Source organism: Seriola lalandi, unplaced genomic scaffold (genome assembly GCF_002814215.2).
Source record: "Seriola lalandi dorsalis isolate HSWRI2012SDOR001 ecotype SW California unplaced genomic scaffold, Sedor1 jcf7180002054760, whole genome shotgun sequence".
NCBI lineage: Eukaryota > Metazoa > Chordata > Actinopteri > Carangiformes > Carangidae > Seriola > Seriola lalandi.
Genome location: NW_019525313.1, coordinates 596627 through 618609, shown reverse-complemented (window position 1 = coordinate 618609; position 21983 = coordinate 596627). Strand labels below are relative to the sequence as shown.

Below are 21983 nucleotides of genomic sequence, written 5' to 3'. Positions count from 1 at the left end.
AGAAAATGTTTATTTTATTTTATTTATTTGTTTAGGTGTAATCTGTAAGATCATGCTACTTGCTCCATCTCCATAAAGGGCAGCATTTCACCCTTTTGCCCCTGTCCAGTTAAACATATTGTTTACTATGGCCCTCATAATTTATTATTTATATAATCACAGTGGTATAGACAAGTTGAAAAGAGTGGAGCAGGGTGACAGCTGAGGGGAAGAAGCAGATCCTGAACCTACTGGTTCTGGATCAAACTGTCTCTCTTACTTTTAAAAGTCGATACTCACCTGGACTCTAGGTGAGTAAAATTCTATCAATCAAAAAGCCTGTGAAATTCTGTAGGGACTGAAAATTGTGGAAAAACATTCCTTGTATTGTATTTTTAGCTATGCAAACCAAAAACCCCTGTAATTTAAAACTTCTATGCAATGCATGATTAGTAACAGTAAAAGCATATGGGTGGTGGCAATAATGAGGCTCTTACTGCAGTGCGCTATGCACCAGGTTTGGTGATGTAGCAAAAATGTGGCACGGAATTTGAATGGAATTCTGAGTCTACTGTGTGTATAGACAAAGACATTCCATTCCAAACTCCATGCTACATTTTTGCAGCACAGCCTGTCATAGGGCTAGCGCATCGAAGTAAGAGCCTCATTACTGCGCCCTATGATCGACCTATGTTAAACTACTTAAATGAATTCATTGAAATGGGGTAAAATATTATGGAAAAGTTCTGAAAATTCATTGGTAAAAATATGTGGGAACCCTGCTAGACCCTCTGCACTGTGTCTGTACACTCTGCCACTGGTGTTGGTGGGACAGGTGGTGTTGGTGGGACAGGTGGAGGCGGTGTCTGTACTGGCTCAGGTCCTGATAAAGACAGGTATGCTGAAATCTCCTGAGAAATGTAAAGGCCTAGTGAACTTTCAATCCGTGCCTGATCTCATAACATTAATGTAAAGTGGTTACAATATGGTGAACCGATCGATGTGAGTTCACTCGGTCTACTGGATCCATACAATCTCAATGTACAATCATTATAAAATAAGCCTAAAGTTACTGATGTAACTAGCTGGACAACAGCCGTAGTAACAGGCACAATTATACTAAACCACTAAACTGGAGTCTGTCCACGACATCAATATCATACATTTATGCCACTTGAAATGTTTGTCAGTGTGGCTTGTCATTAGTTGCACTAATGACACTTTTCACTAAAGACCATTAGACATTAGATAGAGTAACATTAGTAATATTAGGTGTTTCTCACCACCAAAGAAAAGGTGCGAGCTCCGAATCAAACCTCATCTCTTTACTCATCAAGAGCTGTCTTCAGTAGTGGAAAGCCACACCAACATTTACTCATGTTTGCATCTTTTCTTTGCCGTTTAACGTAGTTCCTTGTTGGGAGCGTTCCTATGGGATGCAGACGAATATCGCTTTCCAGGAGCTTCAGCCATCCCTGTGTTTCTGTGATGCTTGTCAGGAGCTGTAGTATAACTTCAAACTCTTGAGGAAGTTGTTCTTCTTCGTTGGACTGAGGGCAAACTAGACTCTACACTGACTCACACTGCATCTAGTGTCACAAAGTGGTATTACAACACAGATCCTAGCTAGCTGGTTAGCATACTAATTTCAATAGATATCTCTGAAATACAATAGATGGAGGTGACATCGCTGTGGCTCTTTCACACACTGTTAACGGTGTTAATTCATTTTTTGACCATTTTAAACTAAAGTTCTGGCCAGATTTTACACATTGCACCTTTAACAGGTCCTTTATTTCCCTCTTTTCCTGTGTTTTATTTAAAGTGAAGTGAAGCTTTTACATGTCTGCACAGAGGCCGGTCGCTAACAAGTGACTAAATAGTAAAAAAAACACATCACATCATGAACCAGAACTACCATTAAACTTACAATTACACAGAACACTACACTTTACTTGAAACTACAGGGTTTAGCCCAAACCATGAACAACTGCTCCCGGCCCAAAGCCTGAATGTACACTAATGTTTAATGTGTTTCAAGGATCTGCCTGAATTATTTCTGAAAAATACTATGATTTCAGCTGTGTTTTCCATGTTTTTCCTAATGTTCACACACTGGCATTTTCCTCTCCATATCCATGGCAACTTCTTATGGTGTTATGAATATTTATTTCAACCACAATGCAGCCTTGTAGTCGTCAGGGGAAAAAAAGCACAGACCCGTAGATACACCCCTTCAAAATAAATACACCCTTCAAAGTAAAGTTTGATGAAGTAAACATGTAATAACAAATAATTTAATGTTGGATTTGTAGAAGATGAAAATAAAATAGCGGTTCAGTCGATCACGTCTACAGACTTTAGGAGTAATTTTAAAGCACCTGCTGATATTTTTGGCTGATAATAAAAGTCTCCAGGCACACGGATCTCAGTAGTAAATGTCCGCCCTATTGCTGTAGCTATGTCTAAATCAAACTCATTCTGTGATGCCACCATACACTGTATGTGGAAAGATGCCACTTCTGTAGATGATGCAACATAACTTATTCTTACAGGCAGGCAGGCATTGCAACAATAAGGTAACTACATGTGGGTAAAGCCTTCAAAATAAAATGTTATAAAGTAATATCAAGCTCTTTAATGAAAATAAAATGTGTATGAGCAAGACCTCCACAAATATTAAATGTAAATGTATATATAGTCATAGCAGGCTACAATGATGTTTTCATTTTGTAAACATTGATAGCTCATTTAGCTGAAATAATCACAAAGTCCATTCAACAAACTACCACTACCACTACTATTACTACCACTATGACAACTATTACTACTGAAGGTCTATCAAATATACAGCTGTACATTTCATATATTCAATCGATTTCCTAACGAATTCGAATGTAATTTTTAGCTGTAATATCATTTTAGCTACATTATTGTTTGTAGGCAAACTTTTATTTTGAAGAAACAGTCACTAGTTCCGGTTATATATGAATTGCCTTGCTTCACGACGGTGGCACAGTTGTTCCTGTTTCCACCATCGTATCTACGAGAAGAAGAAGGTATGTGTGTGAACTGGGACTCAGTGTGTGTCAGTTGATCTCTTTACTTTTGGCTTTCACTTAAATGGACTTTATAGCAGAATTCTGACTAAAAACTTTACATGTAATTTAAAAGGTTACGAACGCACATAGAGCATGACTGCTGACTAATTGTGAATAAGCAGCACGTGTCTTAAAACTCGGCGTATATCACCCGCCAAGCAGCATCTCAGAAATCCTAGCAGAATGTTTCATTCACTTTGTTAATCCCCGCTCGCCGGTGCTGTCCCGCGTCAAACAACAAGCTGGAAGAGGACGGTAGGAGTAAAGGATGAGCCACGCTTATATTATATATACTACTACTACTACTACTACTACTACTACTACTAATAATAATAATAATTATGCTGTTTAGTCCAATAATATACCGTGATAACTCAAGAGCTTCGTAACGAAATTTTAATTTTTAAATGGAAGAGCCCTTGACAAAAGAGAAAGGAACATATGTTAACGTTAGTTAAATCAATGATTCATGTTTGAAGAAACCGCATGTGAGGCAGCGCCAATGGTATGAAATGAAAGTTCCGGTCTCCGAAGTGGGCGTTGTCTCTTGACCCCTCCCTCAAGCGAATGCAACCGGCATGAAATGTGACAGTTGCTAATATTCCAGTTTTTCTCAGTCGCTTTGGTACATTTCTCGAATCGTCCTCGACATAAGCAAAACAGTAAGTGAATTTCTCAAAACAATTCGTACAAATAGCAAAACACCATGGATTACCTGCAAAAGCCAGTCTCTTGCTCAAAATCCTTAGTTCATCTCTCAAAAGTAAATATCTGTGTCAATGAACGCGTCAGTGCCATCAGAAGGACAAGTCCTTGTGTTATTGTGTGCGGATAAGACAGTCAAATTGCTTAGTCGTGTTGTCAATATAACTGTACTCTGCAGGGATGTTCTGATGTAAACTATGGCTAAAGTTTTGCTGACAATTATTGTAAATTGTAAGTTACACCTTAGGGTATGTGGGAGATTGATTGCAAGAGACTGGACAAGATTCACATTTACGCTTTTACTGTTTGTACTGTAATTTGTTGCCAGACCATGTCATTGCGATACAGAAAAGAAAAAGACAAAACTGCATAGCACAAAGAAAAAAACAAAAGTAGAAATGTGAACCTAGGACAATCACCCATTATTTTTATTTTTTATCGTTGAGTTGTTGATTTGTGTTCTTACATTGTCCCAAATGTTTCTATCAATTATCAAACCAGAGAAACCCATGAGTTTAATCATGGTAACAGTCCGTTCCAATTGGTTGCCTGTCAATGACATCATATGCTCTTTGCACATGCTCAGTGTTGTGGTTGTCTGACAGAAGCATCAAAACTGACCTTTTATCCAGTTTTTGCCACATTTGGGATAATGCAAGATCACAGTACAACAACATATAGAACACAGGTCTTTTTGTGTTTAAACATTTTAATGTGCAAAAATATTATGTCTTTAATCTTTAATGTTATATCTCTGAGGCTCATTGTAGTGGTGGGAAATGAATCCTCCAGCAGTGTGTGTCCTGAGGACAGGATGTGAATAGTGTGGTTATTTTTATGCACAATGTGTAATTGAAGCTCTGTGATTCACCAACTGTAGAGCAGGTAAAAAAAACAGCCTCACTATTGACACTGCCTTTTGCATCAGGTGCTCCTGTTACTGTTTACCCAGCACTTTTTCATGTTAGTGTCTATGCAGTGTCTTGATGTGCTGATTTTGTTCACAGCAGATTTGAGAATTCATTACATTCATTTCATTTCATAATCACATATTTGGAAATGGTACAGTTAGGTGTTGGACTCCATTTAGTTTGTGCCAGTTTTACGTTACATGTCAGATTATTAGTCTTTCACGATATGTTAATAAACTGCATGTCTGTCTCTGTGTCTTTAATCTGTCTTCCACAGCAGTGAGATGTGTGGTATCTGGGCTTTGTTTGGCAGCGATGAGTGCCTGTCGGTTCAGTGCACTTGTGCCATGAAGATTGCTCACAGGGGCCCTGACGCCTTCCGCTTTGAGAATGTCAACGGCTTCACCAACTGCTGCTTTGGCTTCCACCGGCTGGCTATCGTGGACCAGCTGTACGGCATGCAGCCCTTACGCATCAAGAAGTTTCCTTTCCTCTGGCTCTGCTACAATGGAGAAATTTACAACCACCACACGGTAAGGACATGCTAGCTGCAGCCGTGGAGACGTTACTTGGTGGTAGTTCCAGAAACGTACGGAAGAGAAAGCTTGAGAGATAATTATCTTGACATAATGAGATTTTATCTCCTGATAGTAATGAGATATTATCAGGAGAAAACAATTTTGACTGAACCTCATACACTAAGTCGCAGTAACCTCGTTAGCTGATGAGGACTGATGTGAAAGTCATCTTGTATAAAAAGACTCCTTGATTGAAATATTCTCAGATGCGTTGATCAATGTGTCATCCTGACATTTTCACTTTACAGCACAACAAGTATTCATCTGCATCTGATCTCTGACTAACAAAGTAATTATAAAGAGAAAACGAGCTTTATTATCTCCTTATCTCGGGATAAGAAAACATTGTTTCTCCTGATAATATCTCGTTATCTCGGGACAACAGCCTTTTTTATTTTGAGATAAAAGGATAATAAAATATTTGTGCGTATGGCATTTCTCAGCTTCTTTAGAAACTCCACTGTGGATACCCAAAGACATGATCAACTCCATAGTTAGACTGCAAAACTGTCGCAGGAGTCACATATTCAAACACAGGAGTGTGTCGCAGAACAGTGATATTCATATGCCTGCTCTACATTTCTGGGACAAAGTGACAGAGCAGCATCTTAAAGTTCTAATCTGTAACTTTTCCACATTCAAATGTCTAAAAACATCAACCTTTGTTCTATAGGTTGTGTTGTGGTCTTACATTATCACAAATGTTTCCATCAATTATCAAAGCAGTGAAACCTGTGGTTTTAATCATGGTAACGCTCCGTGTCATTTGGTGGCCTGTCGGTGACGTCATATCCTTTATGATGGGTATTGATTCATATTATATCGTCAAATTCTTGCTGATACAAAGCCCTAATGAATCGTGATGACTTTTCCTCTGGTGACATCATCAGGTCAAAATTGTAATTTGTCCTGTACTTTATTAAATACCTGCAAAACTAAAGACTTTTCCAGTTTCATGGTGATTAGCCAGAGGGTGAAACCTGTAAACATTAGACCTGCCAAACATCAGCATGTTTATGCAGTGTATGTCATTGTGGTTATGTTATCTTTTGCTTCTTCCTGTCATCATTCAGCTGTAATGGAGCAACATGATTTTGGAGTGGGTCTATGATGTGAAGAAACTAGATGACCTACATGTAACCGTTGTGTTGTGTTGTGTTGTGTTGTGTTGTGTTGGTTCAGCTGAGGAAGCAGTTTGAGTTTGAACACCAGACCAAAGTGGACGGTGAGATCTTACTCCACTTGTACAATCGCTTTGGCATCAAGAAGATGCCTCTCTGCTGGATGGTGTGTTTGCCTTCATTCTGCTGGACACTGCCAACAGAAAGGTCTTCTTGGGGAGGGATACCTACGGTGTCCGGCCTTTGTTCAAACTCCTGACAGATGACGGCTTCCTTGCAGTCTGCTCAGAGGCTAAAGGTAATGGAATAGTTTATTATCTCTCTTGAATCTGGATCTTTTATTCTCTTCTGAGAAGTGTTTTACGCCTTCTCAGCACTGCCTAACTTGTTATTCTGATCACAGGGCTTACGGACATTACCCACGCAATGGCCTCCCCAGCCAGCATTGTCCCTTTTCTCCCTGGGCACTTTGAGTCCTTTGATTTGAAGCCGAATGGCAAAGTTCAGTCTGTTCAGATGGAGCAGTTTCACTGCTGCACACAGGAGCCTGCTCATGCTGTCTATGACACTTTGGAGAGACTACCAACAAGTATGGAACTGTTTAGTGTTTGCTAATATTTAGTCATTTGACATTTTGTTTGGCATTTTTAAAAATCCGGTGTCTCCACAGGGTTTGATGAGGAAACAGTGAAAAGCAACATCAGAGCCCTGTTTGAGAATGCTGTGAAGAAACGTCTGATGGCTCAAAGGAGAATTGGTTGTCTTCTCTCAGGTAACTTAAAATTCTGCATCTATGTACTGAAACACACGGAAGCCCTGAGTGGCAAGAGAAACATTTCTTTGGGGAAGAATGAAAAAAAAAAAGCTAGAGAAATGACCCTGGCCCAACCCACGTTGTGTTGAATGTTTGTGCCACATTTCAAGAAGTTCCTTCAAGGCGGACAACCCGAAAAAAGTCTGCCCCTGGCGTGGAGGCATAAAGCCACAGAGGATAGGAATTGGAATGAGGGAAAACATAATAACAGACTGATATTATTTGTTGAAACTGGGCAGCACAGTCTCTGTGGTGAGGTGAGCAGAAGCTGGATGGGTGAGGCCGGGGGGAAAGGTTGAGGCCGGCAGCTCGAGACAGAGGCTGCGAGAGGAGCTGTTCAGGGCAAGGCAGGGAAGGGAACTGAGAGAGGGAAGCCAGACAGAGACATTACGCTCTGCATAGTTAAAGCAGAGAAGATTGAAGATGAGCACTTGCACACCTGATCAGAGTCTATCAGAGTATCTCTGAGTAAACGTGTTACTGTGTTAAAGTTTAAAAGTGGAGGGGTAAGACATCTTATTTGCTGATAGTAATAACATGATAAAACTATTAAATTAAAGAGCATCATTAGGCTGACAGGTGAATCAGTTCACAGATGAGAACAGCACCGAAAGCAACCAATATATTCCAGTCAGGCTCTTTGAAGCCTGATAATTACTAATATACACTCAGATGTCAGTTTATTAGGAACATCTAGCTAAAACTGATGTAATCTAATACAGCAGTCCTGTAGTACATCCTCTTTCATGGAGGTTATAATGTTCAGTTTTTATTAAAATAGTTGTAGATAGTTGTTGATTATCATTGTGGAGGATGTAGTGTGTGGAGCTGTGTTACATTGTACAGAGGATTTTCTATTATTTAGCTACTTTCACTGATATAAATGGGGTGGACAACATAATAGAAACACCTGGTCGTCATGGTGAGTGTCCTTACACAGCAGTAGTTTTGTGTTGGCATATCGGTTTCATATCGGTCTGCTTGATTACCGGTTATCAGTATCGGCCCTGAAAAAAACATATCAGTTAGTCCCTAATTATTATGGCACTGTATTGGTCCACCTTAAGGGTCTAGCAACTCAGGAGAGTGACCTGGAGACAGCGGCAGCAAAGCTCTGCTCCTCCTGCATTGGACCTGCTGCACGCTGCAACACAACGCCGGTCAGCCTGACGGCACCAGATGATCCGGGGTTTTGCTCTGGAACCAGGTCCAAGGCTCCGGTGTATAGCTGCACACCAAATCCAGAAAGTGCATTTTAGTCTGAATTTGACTGTTGAGCATTGCCATTTGCATTTTGAGTTTTACCAAGCTATAGTAGTAGGCTATAATTTGTTCACAATCTGAGCTCCAGAGAGAAGCCTGAGAGAGGAGATGTAAAACTACACTGTGGTTCTTTAAACTACAAATATATCTTCTTATGGATCAACACTTCAAATAAAACACAGGAGAAGAGGAAAATAGGGAGCTTTCATTTTTGTAGATCTAAATTTTATCTTTAAGTGTGTTATTTATAACTTCATTTGCAGATGGTGAAAGCTAGACGTAATTCTAGGAATCTGGAAGGATCTGGGTTCAATAAGTGGATACTGGATCTGGATTTGGTATAGTCCATCAGCTAGCTGGTCAGCCAACTGTGAACTGTCGCTGACTGGACAATAAGTTAACGCAGTTATTTCAAGAGTCATACTTGTATAAAATTGGATGGTGTGGGGCGATCCAATGGCCGACAGATTAGGGCGTGTACCACGAGTCCCCAGTTCCGCTCCCGGCCGGCTGGACCCTTTGCTGCATGTCATTTTCCTACTCTCTCCTTGCATTTTTTGTCTGTCTCTACTGTCTCTATCAAATGAATAAAAAAGATAACTAATAATAATCATAAGTAATAACTAATAATACCAGCTAATTAAAAAATAATTATTTAATCGGTTACTCCAGTTTGGACTCTCCAGTCCTCAAAGGTTAGCACTGTCAGGAAGGTCTGCTGTTGGCCAGCGGTGCAAATTCACATGTTGATAGTGTTAATAGTTCTATTTTTTTATTTACACTGAGTTACTTGTTTAATATTTGTGATGCTGTTATCAGCTTTTTCTTGGAAAGTGTTTTTGATGAAACAGCTGGCGTGGATGTGGTTTGTGGTCTTCCCTTCAGGTGGTCTGGACTCCAGTTTGGTTGCTGCTACACTGGTGAAACTGGCCAAAGAGGAGAAGCTGGAGTATCCCATCCAGACGTTTTCCATCGGGTCAGAGGACAGTCCAGACATCATTGCTGCTCGCACGGTCAGTTCTCCTAGCAGCAGTGTCAAAGCTCCATGATGTAAACTCATTTTAGCTTCTTTAATAAGTGAATTAGCCAGACACTTTTTTGTACAGTGTATGGTAAGAAGTCTGATGTGTTTAATTTGTGTTTGTCAGGTTGCAGCTCACATTGGCAGTGAACACCACGAGGTGAACTTCACTGCAGAGGAAGGTATCCAAGCAGTAGAGGATGTCATCTTCCACCTGGAGACTTATGACATCACTACCATCCGTGCCTCTGTTGGTGAGTGCAACATGAAGCATTGTGGGAAACAACAAAAACAAGCTGCATCGTGTGTTAGAATGTGTTTTTGCTAATGACAAGCTGGAAACAAATATATTTGATGTGCCTTGAACAAGGCCACAGCTGTGGCTTTATAAATATTGTTTTATTGCAAACAAAGAAAATCAAAATGATTAAGTATTATTGTATTACATTAATATAGATATACAACCAACAATGGTCTTCAAATTTTGCATAGAGCTGAGTCAACACCTTTCTGATAAAGTCGACAAAAACTGAACAGTGATAAATAAAAATAAAATGTAGGCTGCTACATTGGATTATATAAGAGTGTACAGGTTAAACCAGCATAAACCGGTGGTGAGTGTAGGACATGAAACTTTTTCTCTTGCATACCAAGTGACATAATCTACTTATCTGAGTGCTTGAATAGAAGTTCTACCGTATGTTATATATATTAAACTAGAATGTTACATTGGTAGTTTAATTATTTAGGCCCATTTAGCACTTACAGTATGGTGCAGAAAAAATCCACATTATTCACACTAGGGTTGTCACGATACTAGAATTTCAAACTCGATACCAATACCCAGGAAAATACTCGATACTTGATATTATTTCCGATGCCACGGGGAGAAAAAATTACCCTAACTAATATACATATGGCATGCAAATGTATCAGCTACAGCCCTGTTAAGTTTCTGTGCATCTGGTGACTTTGCACCATATTTGGACTGATAATGTTTGCTGCCTAGCTCCCACATTAAGGTTAGTCGTTTTATGATTAGCTATAGCCCATAGCCGCTATCCGCTAGCTTAATGATAACTTAACAGACGGCACTGTTGGTATCGATACTGTTGCAAGTGAGTACCTAATTCAATACAAATTTTTAGTATCCAAGTATCAATTTTTTCTGACAACCCTAATTCACACATAAATCCACGAGGATTCACAGAAGTTCAGTCCTGTTTCTGTCAGAACAGGTGCACACCAGTGATACAAGACACTAGCAAATGTTTTCAACCCGTTTCTTTGTGAGATAAGTGATAATTGTATTCAGTATGCCTACCATGAAATCATGATGGGGATTGTCTGTGTCTGAGAGTTTGAGTCCCTCACATTTCAGCTGATCACAGGGATCGCTGATGATGAATCAGTGCATTCCTCTTCGTCCTGATTTCCCTCAATGAATCACAGTGGAATCAAGTTGGATTAGTTCAGCAGGGGGCAGCGTACGCAGTGTTTACATACTGTGATTAATTTGTGGCAGCCCAGTAACAATATCACTGTGGTGGCCGTTTGTCCACAAAGAGCAACGAAAAGTTTCTAATCAAACTTTAAATCATAAAAAACTCAAAAGGCCACCTTTGCACCGTGGGTTGTGGTGTACACGGATGGGAGAAAGCATAAGGTCCAAACGACTTTCAATTTTGAACAAAAAACGTGATTTATTTAATCGGATAACAAGCAAACACAGAACAAAGAAAAATTCCTGTGCCTCTCCCGCTCCGGTAAAAAACCATTTGCCCACCCAGGTGCATGCTGGTCCCTACCGTGCGCTTACCATTATAACCTACGGTGCCTCCCTACCGTGCCCAAATGAAACAAACAAATAACAACAAAACACCCAACTACAAAAATGATAAACTAACAGAATACTAACAGCAATTTAATCATAATGAAATCAAAATAGAATAATGAAATCTAAACACTAAACTAAATAACACCAAATAGCTCCCACAATCACCATTCACTGCCTCATATCGATTTTCTTTAATACATTTTTTTACTATTTCAGATGAATAAAAGCTTATAATTGATTTGCTCAGACCTGTTTGTCAGACTGACCATCAGGAGCACTGAGAGAAATCCCACTACATCAGTGGGCTTTCCAAAAATCCATGAAGTTTTTACATATACTGTATATACTTTACTTTAATATTTACTCTAATCAGGAAGTCATATTGAGATTTCTATCGATTTGATTTTCGAATGTACAGATCAGTCGATGAATCTAAATCTAAAGTGCGCAATAAAAAATAGTAATTACACAATAACACTGTTTAAACAAGACTTAGAGTGAAGGGATTTGAACTGTGATGTGCTCATTAACTAACCAGCTTAACATTATAATTTCTAAAGAATTGTTTTTTTTTTTAAAATAATTAAAAAAAGAAGAATGAATTCAAAATTGATTGTGCTGGTTTGTTTCAGCCAGTTGCTCAGTTCATACAGACAGCTTTCCTTTTAGCTTTTCATAGCAATTCACTATTAGCTTAACCAGCGTGATGTTGTTGTAAAGAAACCGGGAGATGGCGGAGGAAATAGATGTAAATATCTCTTCTCTGTTTGTTGCTTGTTGAACAGGTGATTGGATAAAGTTCTTATTAATGTTCAGCATTGATGTTGTTGATAATCATGACTAATCACAACAGCACTAATTGATAGCTGAATTTTGGCACAGAAAATATTTTATATGAGCATGGGGTGTCATGTGTAGCCCTCTCGAAAAATTCTAGCCACCTTTCAGAGAATCCTATATGTGCTAGATGTGGATGATATCCAAAATTTAATATCTCAATACAGTACAACCCAAATATCACAATATATGATATTACCACCGATATCATGTTATTGCATTTTAGATTTCATTGGCTTCTTTATGATATGTATTTATATTCGTCACATGTCACAGTTCAATGCACAGTAAGCCAAGCAGTGAACTCAGGGTGGGACTGGGCAGCAGAGGAGCCTGAGCAAAACTGGGTCTTAGCTTTGTGCTGTTGCTGCTTTTTCACTCACTCATATGAACTCCATTGTAATGAGGTCATTAAGATTAATGCAGCTCGTCTGTTTGTTCCACTGCAGGGATGTACTTGGTTTCAAAGCACATCAGGGAGAAGACCGACAGTGTGGTGATCTTTTCTGGAGAGGGTTCGGATGAGCTCACTCAGGGATACATTTACTTCCACAAGGTAAGTCCTGCGCTAATCTGCACACATGAATGTTTAGGATTTTCTACCCTTACTGTATATGGAGGAAGGTGTGGTGAAATGTTATAACCAATGTGAGACTCGGGATTATAAAGCCACTGTCAGGGAGAGAGAGGATGACATGCAGCAAAGGCCCATGGGTTGGACTTGAACCCATGGCTGCTGCGGTTAGGACTGGCGGTAAGTCCATTTGGTACACGGTACATTTTTTGCCTTTATTCTGACAGCATGGCGGGAGAAAGACAGGAAAGTCAGGGAGAGAGAGGGGGTGACTGGGTCAGACTGGAACCCTTGTCGCTGCGGTAAGGTAAGTCCGTATGCCACCAGGTGAGCCACCAACGTGCTCCGCTGTACTGCGTTTGACTCCAGATCAGATGGTCATGTGTTTGTCACACTGGGGTCAAAGCTTGAAGTTGCATCTCTGTCCTTTGGTGCAAATTTCCTCACTGTAGGACTAATAAAGGACTATCTGATCTTGTATTCTTTTCATCATGATAAATGATGATTGAGATTATAGATTTGATATTGTGATCTTGGGGGCGTGCATCTCAGTGGCTCACCTGGTAGAGTGCACACCACATAGACTTAGTCCTAACTGCAGCAGCTGGGATTCCAGTCTGACCCGGTCATCCTCTCTCTCTCTCTCCCTCTCTCCCTGCTTTCCTGTCGTTCTCTCGCCGTTCTATCAGAATAAAGGCAAAAAATGCACAATAAAAAAAAAACTACTGTGATCTGGTGGAAAAAGATGCCCATTCAATCTCATTGTTCACCCTGTTCTGCTGTGGCCTTGACTTCACTCTGACTGCAGTCAGTTCAGGCTAGTACTGTGTAAAATCTGCTATCTTGACTGAGACCTGCCATTAATTCAGTGGTAAGTTTCCATCACATTAACGTAAAGGGTTGTATGTCTGAATAAAGTGTGTGTTCCTCCTCCTTTAAGGCTCCCGATCCCAAAGCAGCAGCAGAGGACAGCGTCCGACTGATGAAGGAACTCTACCTGTTCGATGTTCTCCGAGCTGATCGCACCACCGCTGCACATGGGTAGCACCTTCACTTATTTTCCCTCCACTGCCAGCACTAAAGAATTAAGGCTAGGAACACTCCTTAAACAAAATTACACAGCAATGTGTGTCTGAAACATAAACCAGTAAAAGATGTGTAGTTACCTCTCTGCTACAAAATGTTACATCCCTTCTGGGCAAATTTAAATTGTACTAGAAATTAGTTCAGAATTAATTCATTAGGGAATGGCACAGAGGCTTAGGCTGATAATCAATCATATTCAATATGGGGATATTTCCCATATATATCCCATATACATTTTCATGATACCCATTATTTTCTCTGGGCAGTTTTGTACAGTCTGTTCTGCTGCTGAGTCCTACCCTCATTTCACTGCTTTAAATAATGTACATTGTACGTGACAAATAAAATTGCTGTTTAGCGGCAGCATTACTTATACCTGAAACATAACATACAATAAATACAAATATTAAAGGTCATATATTTGACACTTTTCCAGTATTGAATTATAATAAATAATAAAAGTTTAGATGATATGATATATTTGTGGTTTTAAGAACCGAACTGTTTTCTGAGTAAGCAAATAAAAATATAGCAGATTTCAGGTAAAACACTCAGAGAAACCAAATCATGCAATGTTGGATGGTGGGTCCAGGTGGGCGGGGCTTGGGGTGTGGCTGAAAGCGAGGACTGCTTTGTTGTGACATCACAAAGTTCCAGAAGTCCTGACGGCTGGTTTTAAGGCTCAGTTTCTGAATACAGGCTGTGTGCATTTCTCTGTGGACTGAGGCTTTGATAATTTCACATTATTAATATAGAAGCTAGAGCTGATCTATAATCAAACAACACATGGACAGAGACCTTTAGACTGTATGGAGCTTTAAAAAAAAAAAAAAAAATCATATATTTGTGCTACACTGTATTGAGATATAAAATTTTGGACATTGCCCAAACCTAATGGTGCAGTAGTGTCATTTACAGAATTTATCAACTGTGTAAAAACTCAGAGATGTTTAGTTTACAATGTTCCCCATTAAAGAAAGAGCATTTTCTCCTCATTAATTAACTTAAACCATCAATTGACTATTAGGGTTGTTGACTGTTTGTTTTCTGTCAATCAGCTAATTGATGTACAAATTATTTCAGCTCTGTTGAATTGTGGGATGCTCTCTGTGTATGAATGCTGGTGGCAGCTCTTTAAACATTTAATTACGTTTTTTTTGTTGTTTCCATGAAAATATAATTTATCATCCCTGTTTGAACCATCAGTGCAATTTCTGGGGTTTTTTCTGTGCTTTTATTCTGGAAGTCATTTATGAATTTGGTAGAAAAACACAGACTTAATGGACTGATGTCAGAAAGTGCACTAATTAATACAATGCAGCAGCTTTTAGGATTAAAGATGTTGCCTTCAGTTTAATCACAAGAAAGATAAATCCTCCATGAACGGGAACAGCAGCAACATGATTGCGAAACGTCAACGGTAAAATGAATAATGCACTTTAATTATAGCAAAATGTGATTCATTAAATCTCAATAATGAGCCACAGGAATGAAATCCATAATAATCAGAAGGGTAAAGCATTTGAGTCATGAAATAGAATCAGAACACTGATAATTGACACTAGTGGAGCTAGCAACCGTCTTCTACCAGCTGATGATGTTGCTGTATCCTGCTAACCGGCTGTACGTTCGTTTCTCAGCCTGGAGCTCAGAGTGCCGTTCCTGGACCACAGATTCACAGCGTACTACCTCTCCCTGCCAGAGGAGATGAGGACTCCTAAGGTCAGTTGTCGTCTGTCAAACCACAACTCCACTGCAGATGTCTGATGAGCAAAACAGGAAGTGGGACATTAATAACAGTAATAGCGGTGTGGTGTGTCCTGTGTAAGCAGCACGGAGTGGAGAAGCACCTTCTGAGGGAATCTTTCAAAGGTCTCAACTTGATCCCTGATGAGATCCTGTGGAGGCGCAAAGAGGCTTTCAGTGACGGAATGATGTCTGTGAAGAAGTCCTGGTACACCTGCCTGCAGGAGCATCTAGAGTCTATGGTGAGACCAATAACACAGGAACTGATACGGTGATCAAGCTGATCAGTTTGTTCTGCTGGTGTTACAGTCATTCGACAGGTTTTTCAGTGCAGGAAATCAAGATGATGATGGTTTATATATCTTTTGACAAAACAATCAAACTCCATGGTCCATATAGCTGTTCTGGAGCTTTCAGTCATATCACATGGTCTTCAGTTGTGGGGCGCTGTGAGGCTTAAACGTTGAGCTTTAAAGTTCATTCTTGACCTTGGAAACAGTCTCACTTCAAGGCTCACAGAGGAGCAGTTCTGGAGTTTTCAATCAAATCACATGGGCTTCATCATCAGCAGACGAAGCTTCACAGAGTGACAGTTTCTTTGTCACAGTGTTTACAGAGATGAATCTTAAAGCATGTAGCACTGAAGCTGAGAAAACAGTCTTCATACTAAATCATTCTTCACTTAGGATGTGCTTGTAGTCAACAGTCACTGCTCGAATGTGTGTGATGTAGATTTGAACACCAAGCTGATTTGATCATTTGTGACCCACCCACCCCACCCCCGCTGTCTGACCTCTCAGGTGAACGATGACCAGATGGAGAAGGCTCACAAGACATTCCCTCACAACCCTCCGTGCACCAAAGAGGCCTACTACTTCAGACAGGTGTTTGAGAAGCACTATCCAGGCCGGGCCGAGTGGCTCCCCCATTACTGGATGCCGCGCTGGATCAACGCCACGGACCCCTCAGCCCGGACCCTGTCCATTTATAAACCTGATAAAGACCAGTGATTGGCTGGAGAAGAGTCAGTAATGCGTTAGCTGTCTTCCTTAATTCTATTGTGTCACACTGAGCTGTACTTTGTTGATCACATTTAACTCACTAGGAATAATTTTGTATTTACCAAACATGACATTTGTCAGACTCTCAGATCTCACAGCACGAAAGCCTGTGTGCTAACCAAAACAATGCATCCAAGATGAAAATATTATAGTTAGACCTATTTAATTGAACCTAATTAGCAAATGTAAGCGCTTTACTACGGAAGCCGAGAAAGGCCATACTATCAAACTATCTGACGGGCTGACGAGGACTGATCTGAAAATCATCTGGTATGAAAAGACAGTGTGATATCTGCCCTTAATTGAAATATTCCCCAATGCGTTGATCAATGAACATTTTCACTTTACAGCTCTAGAAGTTGTGATCGCCATATTGACTTGGCACATCTGATCTCATTACAATGAGAAAAGGAGCTGTGTTATCTCCAGATAACATGATAATTATCTCCTTTTCTCGGGATAACAAAACATTGTTTTTTCCTGATACATACATATATACATCTTGTTATCTCGATAACGAGCTTTGTTATCTTTAGATAACAGGATAAAAGATTATTTGCATGTATGGCCTTTCTCGTCTTCCGTTCTATGATGTAAAATGTGCAATTTATTTTATTAGTTAAATATTACTTATTAGAAGTTCTGCTTCAGTTTTTTCTAACAGTTGCTCTTAATTCTCTTTAGATTCCAACTATACTGAAAGCACAGGTGCGTTTTGTACCTCTTACAAAACATGGTGAAGAAACAACACAAACATTTCACGCGCTACTGGTTTGTGGTAGAAATCAAGTTAAAAGCAAAACAGTCATTCTTTTACTGGTAGACTGTCAAAATACTCCAGTCACTGGTTGCATTACTACCTTGAGAGACTTCATGGGTCTAAATAGGTGATCCATCACAGTGAGCACTCATCATCTTTAGGGCACTATATAACCAGATGTTTGCAGCTGCATGGATCTTGTGGAGTTGAATTAGATTCAACCTCCTCTCACAGTGTATACACGTTAAATCCGAACATGAACATGGTTCATGAACGCCACATCAGTCTCATCCTGGTCATACGAGAAAACACTTCGTACAAGTTGCCTGATGGAGGCTTATTGAATATATTTGAATAATTTCAGACTGTTACATGAGCTCAACCTGATCATTAGAAGCTTATTTAGTTAAAGGACCTTCGTTTTGGGTTTAACCTCAGATGAATTATGTAGAGCTGCGAACACCAAAAGGCTGCGGCCCAGCTTGTTGACTTGTCCTGTTTATGATGCAATATGTGTGAAGGACATGTCGACAGTTTGTCATGTGTGGAGGTGTCATATTTGAAACTGGCATGACTCCTCACACTGGTTAATGTTACCTCTGCCGACAAGTGTTAGGTTTGGGTTGGCTATGCAAACTTCAACATTATGTTAGTGATAGAAATTTGTCATCCCTTGTCATTTGATTTGCTAATTAATTAAATTCTAGTGGATTTATTATATGATGAGGAATTAAAATGTATGTACCACAGTAGAAGATTTTATCATCCCTCACTTGTTTGATGGTTGAGAAGTGAAGTGATCTGACAATATAATAACTCCAGTCTGACAATGGCACTCAACAAGTTGAACATTGTTCTGAACCAGGTATAATCATTATCAGCATCTTATTTTCTAGTCACTGTTTCTGTGTCATTCTAACTGCTCCTAAAATAAATTCCCCTCTGGCTCTGAAGTGTGTTGAGTTTGTGTGCAGCACCTCTGTCCACCACCAGAGAGCACCCTTATCCTACTGCTGAACACCAGCAGGGTTCGTCACATACGCTAAATGTATCACAAGGAATTCATGACTTGCAAGCCGATGTTGAACCAGTAAAGAAAATAATTTTAATATTTGTCAAACCACTGTAACACACAGGAATCCTGTCATGTGGAACCACGTGTCCGGCTGCAGCGCATGACGGCTCTTCTGAAGTCGGTTGAAGCCAAAATGAGAACCAGGTCCCGGTGTGTTGTATTCATAGAACAATCAATTGCAATTAAAACAGTTATGAGGCACTATACAGTGACTTTGGCAGTGCAATTTTCAGCATACCCTGGGGTACAGCCTTGCTTTGATGGTCCACAACAACACCGATAATGAATCCCCACTCCTCTGAGCCCAATCTACCTTCTGCTGGAACAAATGAAACTGGCACAGGTACAGCACTGCTACATCACTACAATGTGGAAACAGAATCATTTTATTCGACTAACAGCTATACACAGTGGAGAAACCGCCAGGTGCCCCTCCCACGGATGACGAATGGCCGGATGAAAAGCAGGCGGCTGAACGGACGACACTTTAGCGGCGCTTGTCGTACGTCTGTATCGTGTTCCACTCGTAGGACTCTGCAGAGGGAGAGAGCTCGTTAGCTTCAGCGCACACTTCACTCTCCAGTCCTCAGAACCACCAGGTGAACTGACTCTGAACTCACCTGGCTCCTCTTGGCTTCTTTTCCCCATCAGTCCGACGAAAGAGTTGACTTTATGCCCTTCAAAGAATTTTTAAAAAGAATATTTCAGTTTGAAACACTTCACTTAGACCAATGTGTGAACCACCTACACACCACAAGCATCATTTAGTTCAGTCAAAAGTTCCCCCAGTACAAAAAAAAAAAAATTACAGGAAAAAATCTTATATTTCATTTATGGAGTTTATAATTAAATTAACTTATATTTTCTGTAAATGATGTCATCCTGGGTGTCACAAAAACTGACACTTTGGTACCAAGTCAATGGCAGAATTGTGAAAACGTGAAGGTACTTCTATAGAAGCCATGGTATGAAACACACTGGATGCTGAAGGTCCTGCAGAAATGATGATCAGAGCAGCGTAATAAACTAGTGTCCCAGGCTGTTTTTGTCTCCCCCATTTCATCACACAAACAAAATAAACTCAAGTTCAATTTTGAGACATTTGATCTAACTCAGGCTCAGTGTGCTCATATGGTGGATATGCACCAATCGGCCATCGGGGAGCACCAATGTATTTATATTTTAACCATCTTATTGTCACCCGCTATTGTACCCATTTTCATACGTTTACAGATACAAGATTGAACATAAGAACAGCAGTAGAAGTAAACGAATTAGGTTTTATTTGGAACTTTAAATTCTAAATATGAAGGGCATTTTCACAAAAAACAGGACAATTTGTGTTCCAGGAAAGAATATTAATTTTCCTGGACAGCTGCTCAGAAAAGAGAAACAATCCCGTGAAAAAATCCCGTTGACTTTTCATGTCTTCTAACTGTCTTGAAGCTACAGCTGTCGCCATCTTTGTGTACAGTTACCGTGGTTACAGTGTCACTCTGCTCTGCATTAACGCAGACTGACTATAAATCCAGTTAGCAACTGTTTTCTGTAATCTGATCGAGCACAGTCATTCCTGCTAACCTGGCTTTACTGCAGCTACCTGCGCTGATTCACTCACCTGTTCAGTTCGAGAGGAGACGCTGTATCATCAGACAACATGTAGAGCAAGTTAACGTTCATGTTGCCTCCACATCCACAGCCCCTGATTGCTACATTCATTGAGCTTTTATAAATGTTGGAGCTGCCTGCATGTTTTAGTTTGTCTCAGCTGTTTTGTTGCTGCTCAGTATTTAATTCTCAAGTGGCTCCATCACCTCCTGAACAGCGGAGAAGACTTTTATTAATCACATACAGAGATTCAGTGTCGGCTCCCACAGGCTGCTGCGTTACAACAACCCAAAGTATCTGGCTTTCATATTTAGTTTTCATATTGTTTAGTTTAGTTTATTTAGTGTCATCATTGTTTTTAGCTTGCTTTTTATTCAGTTTTAGTTGTCAACAAATATTTTTGACTTGGTTTTCAATGAAATTAACCTACAACATACCAGCATTTTAATCAAATTTAATCAATTAATAAATTTCAAGATATTTAGTCAGTGTTTCCAGTTTTCCAGTTTTGGCTGGTGAACCCATGAAACAAAGCTTTGTTTACTTGTGAACCCTGACCACCGGTCACTTTAATGAACAAGTGATAGCGAATAAGAGTAATTCAACTAAAGTTTGAAAAAAACGAAATGTAATTTTGTTCAGTACAGATGTTAATTTCTACTTTCCTTCCCTGTTAAACATATTGACCTCTCAGGCTAATCGTCAGGGTGGAAACCACTGATTCAGTCAAAAACCCATCATGGGTCATTTGCTGTTGAATAGCGCTTCAGTCCTGATTTTACAGATTTCATTTCAGTCGTGTGAGATGAGACCAGGTCTGTTCAGTGATCTGGGTTCTGTCAGGTTCACAGTGATGTGAATGTGATGGACAGCTGCAGACTCACTGTGGCTCCTGTCAGTCGCAGTAATGGGTAGTAAAATGAGTGAGGAGGAGCGGGGGGGCGGTACAGAGATCCCTGAGGGACTATCCTACATTACAAACATCAATATTTGCATTAGACTAATGAGAGTCGACTGTAAATGAAAATAATATACACTGAACCTTGAACATACTAGAGGAATTACAAATATGGCCCTGCCTTGTATCAGTGTTTTTGTCACTAATATTTTGAAAAAGAAAAAACTGTGTAAGCGCATCAGGGGTAGAAAAGCGTCCTGATTGTAAGTGAGGGGTAAAATGCGTAGCTCCCTCCATCCATCACAAGCGTAAACAATCCAATTTAACTCTCAGATGTCCTTGGGGCATTGATCCCATTCTCTCCCCCTCCTTAATGATGAGTGACTTATAGTCATGCCTGCATAAGAGGAATAAATTAGATGTATACTTCCTTATGTCGCGCTGGGTTGCATCACTGAGTGGGTGACTCATTTAGACAGAGAGGAGAAGAGGAAAATCCCCTCCTCCTCATTCCCTTTTTCTCCTGCATCTTTATCTGCTTCTTGTTTGTCCCACACAGACGTCTGCCGCTCGCCGCCGTCCTCACCGACACACCGGTGTTCAAAAGAACAGTGGCGGTGAAGCAATCTGTGGTTCCTGTCAACTAATTAAACCCCGGCAAACTGTCTGCTCCCTCCAATCTGAGCCCGCTTTCTTAACCAGGGACAAAAATATGAATATTCAACTCGATTAGCAGCGATGCTTGGAGGATTTAAATGATTCAATAGGTTTATTTTAACACTGATGCCATGTTCTTTAGCAGGTTTTAGCAGCAAAGTGGGTATTTTTTTTACTTAATATGTATAATTTACTACTTTTAGGCCAACAAAAGCATCAATGAAGTGTGGAGACAGCATTGAAAATGTCATGTTGGGAAACAATAGACTGATAACTGAATTGTAAAATATGAAATATCCAAATAAAACATTTTTTTAGTTTCTTTTTGGTATCTGAGAGGTGGTGGTGGTG

At 40.0% G+C, this 21983-nt stretch overlaps 2 protein-coding genes across 2 annotated transcripts in view; one reads left to right on the top strand and one right to left on the bottom strand.

The window, feature by feature from the left end:
- The first annotated feature begins 2961 nt into the window (after positions 1–2961).
- On the top strand, positions 2962–18347 carry asns (asparagine synthetase). Its single transcript, XM_023424919.2, is given in 13 exon segments — positions 2962–3038; positions 4974–5229; positions 6457–6544; positions 6547–6693; positions 6799–6984; positions 7066–7167; positions 9358–9485; positions 9621–9747; positions 12617–12723; positions 13682–13782; positions 15468–15549; positions 15660–15815; positions 16374–18347. Coding segments are annotated over 12 exon segments (1683 nt in total). The 5' UTR covers positions 2962–3038; positions 4974–4980; the 3' UTR covers positions 16584–18347.
- Positions 18348–18476: 129 nt separating this feature from the next.
- The window catches only part of tac1 (tachykinin precursor 1), a 6037-nt gene continuing 2530 nt past the window's right edge, over positions 18477–21983 (bottom strand). The window contains exons 4-5 of the mRNA XM_023424920.2: positions 19090–19146; positions 18477–19003 (exon numbers count right to left, since the gene is read on the bottom strand). Coding sequence (XP_023280688.1) covers positions 18957–19003; positions 19090–19146 — 104 coding nt within the window. The 3' untranslated portion in view covers positions 18477–18956. The remainder of the gene's footprint in view (positions 19004–19089; positions 19147–21983) is intronic.